This window comes from Lupinus angustifolius, chromosome LG18 (assembly GCF_001865875.1).
Source record: "Lupinus angustifolius cultivar Tanjil chromosome LG18, LupAngTanjil_v1.0, whole genome shotgun sequence".
NCBI classification, from domain to species: domain Eukaryota; kingdom Viridiplantae; phylum Streptophyta; class Magnoliopsida; order Fabales; family Fabaceae; genus Lupinus; species Lupinus angustifolius.
The window spans coordinates 15,032,237-15,043,958 of NC_032026.1; the positions used below are offsets into that span (position 1 = coordinate 15,032,237).

The following is an 11,722-nucleotide window of genomic DNA, read 5'->3' on the forward strand; positions in this document are numbered from 1 at the left end:
TACTAAACCAAACCAAAACATCCACTATAATATGTTTTTCTCTTTGGCATCATTTGACCAAGGTACAACCATATGACCCTCTTTATCAACACATTTTCAGTGCTCCTTTCTTTTCCCTTTCCTCTCATCTTCTCTCTTCTTTCTTCTCCCCCTCCTTCCATTTTGATGCTATAGCAGCAAATATGGCCGTGGAACTCATGATGGGTTACATAAACGATAACTTAGCAGCCAAAAGCGAAGAAAATGCTGTTCAAGAAGCAGCTTCAGGGTTAGAGAGTGTTGAGAAACTCATCAGATTGCTATCACAAACAAAGACTCAACAACAACAACAATTTCAGAACTCTTCTTCCATGCAAATTGAGATGGACTCTGTAGCTGACGTGGCTGTTTCCAAGTTCAAGAAAGTGATTTCTCTTCTGGGTCATAACAGAACCGGTCATGCTCGTTTCAGAAGAGCACCTTTGCCCCCTCACAACCCTCAAAAACAACAACAACCATTGGAACACGATAGGGTTTATCATGCTACACCATTGCAGCAAATCCCACCAACCATTCAAACTATAGTACCCAAAAACGGAGCTATTATTGAGAGGAAAGACTCATCGAAGACCTTAAATTTCTCGTATTCATCTGCTGCAAACTCATTCATATCGTCCCTCACCGGTGACACTGATACAAAACATCCTTGTTCTTCGTCGCCGGCGACTGCTTTTCAGATCACGAATCTAAATACTGGAAAACCTCCACTTTCTTCATCTTCATTCAAGAGGAAGTGTAGCTCTGAGAACATGGGTTCTGGAAAGTGTGGTAGTTCTTCTAGCCGCTGTCATTGTTCAAAGAAGAGGTATGTGACATGGGTCTTCCTTCAAAATCGTTTTTTTATCTATATAAAAACCTAAAAAGACTAGTTTTTTTCTTCTGGTATGCAGAAAAATGAGGTTGAAGAGAGTGGTGAGGATACCAGCAATAAGCTTAAAGATGTCTGATATTCCACCTGATGATTATTCTTGGAGGAAGTATGGACAAAAACCCATTAAAGGATCCCCTCATCCACGGTATGTACCGTAAAGATTCGATTTACACATTCAGTATATCATTCACCTTTCGTAATTAAACATGATGTCTGATATGATAAATTTAGAAAATTCATGCATAGGCTTGAAACTTTCTTATGATATGTTTTCTCTGAATTAATTTTACTGCAACCATACTAAGTGGTTATGGAACATATGACAGGGGTTATTACAAGTGCAGCAGTGTTAGAGGGTGCCCAGCAAGAAAACATGTAGAGAGAGCTTTGGATGATCCATCTATGCTTGTTGTCACATATGAAGGCGAGCATAATCATTCACTCTCTGCAGCTGAAGCTACTAATCTCATATTAGAATCCTCTTAACTTCATTTTCCATTAGAAAAGTATCTTCTCTTCCCATTCATACCTTGTACAATTGCAAGTCTCAAAGGAGATTATGGGTGTTCTATTTTCATGTACAATATTGGATTTCTTTTATCTTTATGGTACGGTTTTATTCCAAGACTTAGGCACTGTTAAAGTGTTAATCCATTATCACTATAATTTATTTTATTTTGAAAAGGGGTGGAGATAGTGGATTTGCTTACGGATTTTGAATCTGGACAAAATTAAATAGTGGGGTTATATTCTTGGATTTTGCTTTGTATTCCTTCGACACATTCTCAATTACTAGGATGTATGTTATTAAATTATTATTGGGTACTACAAAAAACTATTTAGTTCGCATTTGAAACTATATTGCTGAGAATCTATATCGTAATCCCTGAAATATCCTCAATATTTAAAATATTGCTTATATATTATTTGTTGTTAGTTAAAATTTAAAGAACAATGCCATTCATTTTTTATCATAATGAGATTGTTATATGAAATAAAATATATAATGTCAATTAATATAGGTTTATTATGTTGATAACTTTCACAATAACACAATGTAAAAAAATAAAAATATAATTATATAAAACATAATATTTCTCATCATCATAAAGTAAAATATATTATTAATATTATTCAGGTTATTGTCAATAAACGCAAGCTAACAGTTAATTTGCATAATTAAGTCGCGTGTATGAGTATAGATAAATAGCTATATGATATAGATAAGAGAATGTTGTAGAAAATAAACATTCTTTCGCCAAATAAAACTATTAGAGTATGAGGAAAGTTAGAACAGGAGTGGGTTATTTTTGTAGGTGAACAACTTCACCATTTCATTAACATAGTAATAGAATATACTAATGGTTGGATTAAAAAAGGGTCAAAAGATGAAGAACCATTTTCCTTGAGAATAACTGCTTCCTGCTAAATGCTAATAATTTGTAAACGTCAAACAAGCAAAAGAATAATTTATTCTCACATTCTTAATCCTAGCTATGAACAATCCAAGATTTCTTGAAATTTGAATTGCTTATCCATTAAAATTTAAATTCATAATTTTTAACGTGATTTTCTACTTTTAGATTCCTTATATATTAACTTATGATAATGTTAACAACACTCACATTACATTTACAATTTTGTTTTCAATTTGGTTGTTTTATCTTAGTGCTTGCCTTGGATTCTCATCATTTGTCAACTTTAATGGGCGAGTTTCAATGCCAACGAGTCTCTCTATGTCTTTTTTTGAAGTGAGGATTAAAAAAGGGTACGTATATTGAATGAGAGGGAGTCAAAGGAGCGGAGAGAAATGATTGGACATGTCGTGTTAAAGAGGGTTGACCAAGAAAGAGTGGTTGGCACTTGGCAGTTTCTAGTGGGGACATTGGTGAATGTGTTAATGGAATAGGTTAAGGAAAGGAAGAAGATTACTTGTTTCGAGGATTATCATATTCTCTATCTCAAACGAATCAAAATTAACACGTGAATAAATTTAAAAAAACATTAATATTCTGATTAGCTTGAAATAGAATACAAAGATATCATTTAGGATAAGTGATATTTGTCATAAATAAAGGAAAGTGTGAGAAGAAGAGTTTTAATGCAAATTTTGTTGGATCCTATGAAAGCTATGGATTCCGGCAAAGAGCAAGGTAGGTTGATGGTTGAGAAAGCCTATTGCTCTTGTGGGACAAAAAATGCAAAGTCAAAATGGGTGGGGTAGGTATAGAATTCATAAGTTTTAGCAATCATGGGTCTTACTTTGTTATTATTGATACTAAGCAGTATGGGTTAATTGATTAATGAGTCAATTTCTGTATTAATATAATACTACTTTCGTTCTTTATTGTGTAAGATTTTTTATTGAATCAGATTTATTTTCATTTATTTGTCTGTTTAAAAAATTAAGATAATATTAATTTGTTTTATATATTTATGTCATGTCATATAATTAATAAATGAAATAATAAGTGAAAGTGTATTACTATAATTATTATGGATAGATGAATGATAAATTACTAAAACATATTACATAAATTTAAATATGTGGTTATACTTATTTTTCAAATAGTTTTTAGATAGGTAAGTGATAATAATAACCAGCATGGAAAATGATTATGATAGAAAGTTTAAAGAATAATGTGATAAAGAGTTTAATAGTTTGAGTCATAGTCACTTCAAATACTAACATTTACTTATCTTGATGATGAGAAACCAACAATAACAATAGAGATGATGACTATGTTAAGCAAACGAGGACATGGATATCATATTAGTGAGTTATAAACTCAAACTATATATGAGAGTAAGATGATGATAATTGACAATGATCTTTTGAGTTACTCCTCTTGAAAAACTACATTAGTCTTCTAGGTTGTAGAATTTAATAATATTGAACTGGTAATAAATAATACTAATTATATATAGTATGATATACTATTATGAAATAAGTTAACTTATTGAGTCTGATAGGCCTTTCGGTCAACTCTTTTGTGCATTGACATTTCCTTCTTAATGGTTAGATGTGTGGTTCATATCTATGGGACTAATAATAACGCATGGTAAAATGTGCTATAAACTTCACCTGCATGTATGGAACTATGCAACATTTAGTTGGGGCAAGCTTCATCAACACAAACCAACATTGCAACAACATAAATTTATGTACTGTACTTGTAGTCACTAAGAAATGAGTATTTTTTTTTGTTTTGTATTATCAAATGTAACCTCCCACCTTTTTGGGTAAGGAACTAATGTATTTCGGGATTTGTGGTTGTCCTCCTAACAAGTGTCGCTCTCAGGAATCGAACTCTTAACTTTGGAGATATAGTAAGGCCTTACACTACTAGATCAACATCTTGTTTGTAAGAAATGAGTATTTTGACAAGGGTTGTTATTATTTAAGGAATACAAAATAAAATTAAAAACTAACTTCAACACTTCTCAATATGTTTGATTTTCAAAATAAGATCTTCATTTTCTTAATCAGTAATCTGACATTTATTAATATTCTCATTTGATAATGGCATGAACCACATTTTGTCTTTGGTCTTGTAGCCCCGTTTTCAAGTATCATTGGATTCAATTTTCACACTGCACATTTTAACGTTCACACCACAAATTTTAATGTTCACACCTTTCACATTTATCAAGTGGGGACATTTGAAATCAGCATAAGCCCATAAACGAACATACAGGCCGATGATGACATCACTTTTATAGGTCCTAGGCCCGGTTCAGGAGCATAAATTAGCCCAATTTATTCCATCCAAATCTCTTACAAAAATAAAGGACTAATCAATTTATATCATAAAAATAAAATATATTTATTTAGAATTAACATATTTTATCATGAAAATCTTGATATATTATTTAGAAAATAATTTAAAAGAGGAGAATAACCAACAAAGCCTTGTTGGTGTAATGATATAAGACGTCACTAAACTACTAAGGTCGAAAATTTGGGAATGATACTTGTTGAGGGAGACAACTAGATCCAAAAGATATTAATTTATTACAAACAGAAAAATGAGAAAATGGTTGTTAGTAAAAATAAAATAAAAATTGGAAAAAAAATTGGCGAAATTTTGAGTTGGGTGCATAGATAAGAGGGACAAAGGGTTTATTTGAGTGACAAGAAGAAGGTGAAAAAAGGCGAATAGAGTTTATCGATAAATCCTTGTTCCCTATCTCTGTTACTTTAAATTTAAGAGGAGAGAACGTTGAAATAGTGAATCAAGATGTCTGGAATTGCTCGTGGACGCCTTACAGAAGAGAGAAAATCATGGCGTAAAAATCACCCTCATGTTCGTACCTTTCCCTTCATCTCATTATTATTACTATCATTTTATCTTAATCTCTCTATTTCTTCATTTTTATTTAGGGTTTTGTTGCGAAGCCAGAGACACTTCCTGATGGTACCATTAATTTGATGATTTGGCATTGCACTATTCCTGGCAAGCCTGGGGTCCCTACTTCTTTCTCTTCATTCCTTTTTTTTATTTTATTTATATTTTACTTTTTATTCCCTCAATTTTATATTAAAGATGCTTAGGATTGGAACCAAACTAGAGAACTTGAGTTTTACAAATACTTATATTTCGATCTATTAACCAAAATTAACCATTTCATGTATTGATTAATACACAATTATTAGTGGACAGCTAGGGAGATTTAGCTGGTGTTTTTTAGTTGCAGAATTGGGTTGTTACATGTGATGATGTTAGATGCTTCTGTGAGCACTGTTAGAGCACCCACAATGGTAACAAAAAAGTCGTTCGTAGGGAAATAAGCACGTTCTTCGTCTAAGTTCACTACTAGACAAAAGCAGTTCTTGTTCTTATTTCGCAACAGTAGGCTAAATAAGCGCCATTCTTAATGTTGTGAGTCAACATTAAAAAATGGAAAAAAAATTGTTACAAGAGAGAAATATAAATGTGGGGTATGTTTGTGGGGTCCATTTAAAAATGGAAATAGAGTTGCACTATTTGAGGTGATTTTGGCTTGAGTTGCTTAAGTTGTCGGAAAGTGTAAACAAATATAAAATAATCAGTGAGGCCCATTTAAGAACGAAAAAAGTGTTGCATCATTCTGGATGCTCTTAATGGAACTAGTGATGCTATTGCACACAGCATATCATAATTTTGTAGGTTTCTTTCGTTTTAAGGATGGTAGAAACGTCTAATAACGTTTCCTCCACACATTTAGGAATTGACTTACTCCTGTGTAAGAGTTTCTACTCTTGCATCAGTTTTAAGATGTTTATCACTTGGTCTTAAGTTATTCTAAATGGTTGGAATTATTTCTAAAACGATGACTCTATGACTTCGCAAGAGACCCGTGCTATTGGGTTTCAGTTTCCATGGTGGTACAATAAATTAGTTAGTTTGCCGCCAAATTTCACAGCATTGTATTGCTTTTCACAAACATAAACCTTATTCTATTATATCTGATTATTAGATAAAATCACATAATAATTATCTTTTTACATTTCTTCTAATTCAACACATAATAATTAATAGTATTTACAAGTAATGATTTTGGTTGGAATGTGACCAATACACTCGGGGAACAAAAGGGTGAGGGAGGGAAAAAGTGCCATCAAAATGCCCAATGTTGGCTTTTTTTAGTTCTTTTGCATTTTACATGAATGAGGCCATTTTTATGGAAAGATTATTGTCAATGAATGATGTTGTTCGACTTTCAGGCGTTTGGTTAGATTTAAAAATGAATAAGCAGCTTGTTTAATAGTACACTGTTATTATATGCTTAATGGTAATTTTATGTGTCATTTGCTGCAGACTGATTGGGATGGTGGCTTTTTCCCAATTACAATGCACTTCAGTGAAGACTATCCTAGCAAGCCTCCAAAGTGTAAATTCCCCCAAGGTTTCTTCCACCCTAATGTTTATCCATCTGGAACTGTTTGCTTGTCTATACTTAATGAGGATAGTGTAAGTATGACTCTTTTGATGATTGCAAGACAAAACTAGTGTAGTGTGTTTTTACATGTGTCTGAGTGAGCAGGTTCATACATTCGTTCTTACATGCAGGGGTGGAGACCAGCAATAACAGTAAAGCAAATTCTTGTTGGCATCCAAGACCTGCTTGACCAGCCGAATCCTGCTGATCCTGCCCAGACAGAAGGCTATCATCTATTCATCCAGGTACCTAATGTGAAACATCATACATTTCCTATTGGAAAGTCCATAACAATAAGCATATTCAGTATAAATAAATAGCATAATTAATCAAGGAAAGGTTGGTGGCACAGTTATATACTTTACTATGTTTTCGTATTGGCAGCGCCTGCTCCCTAAGAATTTGTTTATATGTTTGCTTACCAAGTGGAATCTTAGGTCCTTGAACATAGTACAAGAATATTTTCTTGGAAATGATTATATGATGTGTAACATCAAATAGTGACCTTTAAGGCGTGCCTTTATATCATAATACCTGTTTGCAGGATGCAGCAGAGTATAAGAGAAGAGTCCGGCAGCAAGCAAAGCAATACCCATCTCTTGTCTAGTTCAATTGCTTCCCGTTCAGGAACTATTTGTTGTATGTTTGATGGATTCTGCCGTTTCTTGCTCCCTATTAAAAGTGTTCTGTGATTGATGGCTGCCATAGCATGCAGTCTCCATGGTTTTAACGATGTGTTAAATATATAACATTGTGAAAGTTAACCAATAATATTTGTTGGCAAGACATGCTGTGCCTGATGTTTGCTGATACATTTTTTATATGAAAGGATAATTTATTATGATGAGTTTATGACTACCTTTTTTATATTCTGAATTTCTTGTTTATATTTTGGAGATCAAACATAGACCTATTGCTCAATTGGTTTGTCATTTGACACCCCTTTACCCGTGTCCCGTGGCAGCATAAACTATCACTGAAAGTTTTGCTTCCTAGGTGATGATGAAAGCATTTTCCTCTAACAAAATACCTATGTGGCATGAGTTGTGACTGCTGCTTGGTCGACCTTCTGAATTCCTCCCCCAAGAAAGAAGCGGGGGGAGAATATTCATTAGCAATGAGTTTGCTCCACTCTTTCAATGTGGGATTTAAACTTTTTCACTTGGTCCTTTGACTTTAGAAGTTGAGATATATGTATTATGTAAATTTACATGTTCATACTTCACACCTTAATGTGATAGGGATCCTATTGAACTATTTGTGAGTTCGTCTTTGGGGGGAAATAAAGAAAAGGAAAGGGTTGGACCATAAAAGAACATAAATTGTTTGTAATTCAAATAATTTGGTAGCTCAGGTTCTAAAATTTTCCCTTGGTGAGCAAGTATGCAGTTTTTTCCTACCCCTGTAAACATATTAGGTGCATGACATTTGGTGTAATACCTGCTGACCAGATGTTCTACAATACAATGATAACTGCAGTTAATATCCGTGCAGAAAATCCTTCAGATCCATTAATTAAAGTCTGTGATCAGTTTAAACTAATTAAAGGCATTTTTTTACCACTCCTTCCAAAGTATTGTTTTGTGAATTGTGAGACAAAACTCTGCAGGGATCATTATTCAATACCCAAAGCATTGGTTTAGGTTCCTAGTCGTACACCTATTTTCAGTAAAAAAAACTGGAGAAATTCTTTGTTCTGATTGGAAAGGAACATAATCATAATCAGAGTGTATGTGGTTAGTACAGCTTATTAAATAACCTATTCCCCACTTTTCTTCTATTAATTGAAGAGATAATTTGAAAATAAAACAGCACAGTGAGGATAATGACTTAAGGAAGCATACAAGATTTTTCTCAAAGCCTAAACGAAACAAGAGGCAACGAATTCTAATTTCTGTGGCACTAAGCTGGTTCCTGAATCTGAAGCTGTGGAGTGGTTAAGGAATCACGGTCACTTTCCTGTTAAATCTTTGAAGTCTTAACTCCTTCAGCTCTTGAACCAATTCCAACATATTAGCCTGAGAAGATCCACCAACCTGTACTGCTCTCTTAGCAGCATCGCTAAGCGCCCTAACTCTCTTCCTCATATCCGCACCTTCTCCATTGCTCATCAACAAAGCTATCGCCTTTCCGATTTCCTCCTTCTTTATGACCTCTTTTCCGAAGTCATTCCAATTTCTCCACTCTTTGGCTCCCACTGCCACCCCAATTTTCAGAACATCAGTGACCAGCTTTTCATTGAAGAACTGCTCAGCAAACAGAGGCCAAGTTGCCATTGGGAAACCTGCATTCACACTTTCAATAATTGTGTTCCACCCACAATGAGTCACCAATCCTCCAATGGCCTTATTTTCCAGTATTAGAAGCTGAGGTGCCCAACCCCATATCAGATAACCTTTATTACTAGCCGCCACTCTCTTCTCAAACTCTTCAAGAAAACTATCTTCTTCACCTTCATCCTTTTTCTTGATTACCCAAATGAAATCATGCCCTGATTCTTCAAGGGCTTGAGCTATTTCAACAAGCTGAGATGAAGGGAACTTGCTCATGCTCCCAAAACTCACATAAAGAACAGAGTTGTCTGGCTTGGAATTAAGCCATTCAAGCCATCCTTGTCCTTTGTCTTCTTGTTCTGCTTTACCATTTCCCCTTCCAGCCTTATCAGAAGCATCTTGGTTAACCCACAAGGAAACTGGTCCTATGCTCCAACTCTTAGTTCCTGTGGCTTTCTTGTAATGCTCCTGGTAAGTTCCCTCCAACTCATAGAAGCTATCAAACAAGGACCCATAGCTCTTTTTCTCTGAGTCTCTAATCATCTCCATCAGATAGGTGTATCCAGTTGGTGCTCTAAGCCAATCTGGTAGCTGCAAAAGTGTCATCTCCAACTTGTGAGGTAACCCTGGCAAGTTGAATTTCTCAGTATCTGATCCTATATCCTTATGAGGCATGTAGTTTTTCACAGAATGTTGTGCAGAGTGAGCAAGGTAGCTTCCACCAAGGAAAATCAACCGTGGAATTCCCAATTTTGCAGCAGCATCTGCTGTCCAAGGATAGAACATGTCAGTGACAATACAATCAGCTTCGAGATCCTCGAAAAGTTGCTCCATCTCTTCCTCTAGCATTGAGAGACCCTGAGCAATCTTAGCAATCATGCCAGGAGGAGTATCAGCATTGAAGGTTTCCACCCCTTCAGGGAGCCCAACTTGAGAAGCTGGAAATTTGATAATATGTGTTCGGATTGAGTGGCCGCGAGCAGCGTCGCGGTCGATCGAGTTCTGGAATATGGAGGCTGCAACTGGTGTGGTGATTATGGTCACATCTACATCATGCATGGCAAACAATCTGCCTATGTCTACAATGGGAATTATATGACTTGTTGATAAGAAGGGCACAAAAATAACCTTTAACTTATCATCTTCTACTTCAACTTGAGGAGACCCCATTGGAACAAGTTAAAATTGCAACTATTTCAGGAACCTCAGAGAAGGGTTAATTTGATCACCCACCAATGTTTCTATGTTTGAAGTCATTAACTAAAGATATTTATCTACTTGTTTAACTCTCATGGGAAGACTCGTGTTCCACGAGTCTCACAAATAGCGAGTCACGCTATGCACGCATAAATAAACAATTCATCGTTTTATTCTTTATGACCATCTCAGCCATAATGAACACAATAATAGTAATAAATAAAATCCATAGCCAGTAGTGGGCTTTCAAAATGCAAGAGCCCAAGCTTCTGCTGTTGACGTTTATTCCTTCTGAAACAATAATAGTAACATTTATGACAGTGGAACAAACATAATGACAGAAGGGAACATTTCCCTTTCTGAGTTGACATTGTTTATGAAAAGAACATATTTTAAAAAGAAAAATTTATATTTTATGTAATTTCACTAAAACTTATCGGATGTCAATGTAATTTACTCTTCTTCTTTTTTAAACATGTATTTATTAACTCAAATCTTAATCAGTTGAATATATAGTGTCATATGTCTAATGTCTCTCAACTTCTTTCAAGATATAGAATTGGATATATAGAAAGAATAATTGTTGAAAATTAAAACATGCATCTTGATGAAGCATGGGATGCTCCAGGGAACAGAAAAGTGGCAGGGCATATTCAGATATTATAGACAATGAAGGTTTGTCTTTGAGTATCTTTTTACCACTTGTTGGTTGGACAGATATCACTGTGTGTCTCATTTCATGTCTCATCGTTACATTTTATTATTTTTTTGTTTTTAAATTTTTTCTTTTATCCACATGTCAATATATGATTTGTTTGGAACAGAGAATGAGATATGATTGGTTACCTTTCAATTCCATTCACCCACATTTGACTTTTCATTTCATAATGGATTCAAGGAACAACTGCATTAACCTCTCGGTAGATTTGCGTGTGGTACAAATAAGCAAATTCTGATGAAGCATACGTGTTCATTTTCTTGTGTATATAACTATATATGACTACATAATCAGTTTCCACATTTTCAATTTTTCTTCCAACTTCAGTGTCCTTTTTCTATGTGCTCTCGTGGGTGCATGCATAATTGTTTCTGTTGTGAATGATAGAAAAAGTCAAAGCACCTCTCTATTTACTAGATGCCTATTAGTACTATTATTGGTACTACTTTATAATTTGGTAAGTTATAAAGCAACTTTCGCGATTATGATTGTATTTTTAATCGAAGTATACATATCTAATTTCATTTAAAAAAGTATATTATAATTTCACATTTTTTATTTATTATGCCACTTTGAAAATTCACATATTTATCGCTGCAGTTTCTATTAGTTAACAAAGGATAAGTAAGAAAATAAATAAATGTAAAAAAAAGTATATCAAATGAAAATTTTAATATATGTATATTATTATCATATATATAT

General features: G+C 34.2%; 3 protein-coding genes across 7 annotated transcripts in view; 2 read left to right on the top strand and 1 right to left on the bottom strand.

The window, feature by feature from the left end:
* Positions 1-1,667, top strand: LOC109333515 (probable WRKY transcription factor 15). 3 transcript variants are annotated; one of them, XM_019569038.1, is made up of 4 exons: positions 1-560; positions 606-844; positions 927-1,055; positions 1,237-1,667. In XM_019569038.1, the coding sequence occupies exons 1-4, from the start codon at positions 183-185 to the stop codon at positions 1,394-1,396; spliced, it is 906 nt and encodes a 301-aa protein (XP_019424583.1). In that variant the 5' UTR covers positions 1-182; the 3' UTR covers positions 1,397-1,667. The 3 variants fall into 3 exon arrangements, with proteins under 3 accessions (XP_019424583.1, XP_019424581.1, XP_019424582.1); XM_019569036.1 differs by having other exon boundaries at positions 2-844; XM_019569037.1 differs by having other exon boundaries at positions 2-844; positions 930-1,055.
* The window catches only part of LOC109333058 (SUMO-conjugating enzyme SCE1-like), a 7,029-nt gene continuing 386 nt past the window's right edge, over positions 5,080-11,722 (top strand). The window contains exons 1-6 of one of the 3 annotated variants that reach the window (XR_002105971.1): positions 5,080-5,217; positions 5,295-5,378; positions 6,712-6,864; positions 6,964-7,077; positions 7,377-7,568; positions 8,098-8,100. Coding sequence is in view for 1 of the 3 variants with exons in the window: in XM_019568302.1 (XP_019423847.1) it covers positions 5,152-5,217; positions 5,295-5,378; positions 6,712-6,864; positions 6,964-7,077; positions 7,377-7,439 (480 nt within the window). In the remaining 2 variants the exon portion in view is untranslated. Of the gene's footprint in view, positions 5,218-5,294; positions 5,379-6,711; positions 6,865-6,963; positions 7,078-7,376; positions 7,688-7,815; positions 7,907-8,097; positions 8,101-11,722 lie in introns of those variants that run through there. The other 2 variants (XR_002105972.1, XM_019568302.1) reach the window with 2 other exon arrangements.
* On the bottom strand, positions 8,549-10,362 carry LOC109333057 (soyasapogenol B glucuronide galactosyltransferase-like). The gene has a single exon (XM_019568301.1). It carries the CDS (start codon positions 10,273-10,275, stop codon positions 8,770-8,772), a length of 1,506 nt encoding a protein of 501 aa, XP_019423846.1. The 5' UTR covers positions 10,276-10,362; the 3' UTR covers positions 8,549-8,769.

Excerpts from the sequence above, each read along its gene's own strand:
- LOC109333515 (XM_019569036.1), top strand. The coding sequence starts at position 183 with ATGGCCGTGGAACTCATGATGGGTTACATAAACGATAACTTAGCAGCC. Across the intron at positions 845-926 it reads TGTCATTGTTCAAAGAAGAG|CAGAAAAATGAGGTTGAAGA; the intron begins GTATGTGACATG and ends TCTTCTGGTATG. Across the intron at positions 1,056-1,236 it reads AAAGGATCCCCTCATCCACG|GGGTTATTACAAGTGCAGCA; the intron begins GTATGTACCGTA and ends AACATATGACAG.
- LOC109333057 (XM_019568301.1), bottom strand. The coding sequence starts at position 10,275 with ATGGGGTCTCCTCAAGTTGAAGTAGAAGATGATAAGTTAAAGGTTATT.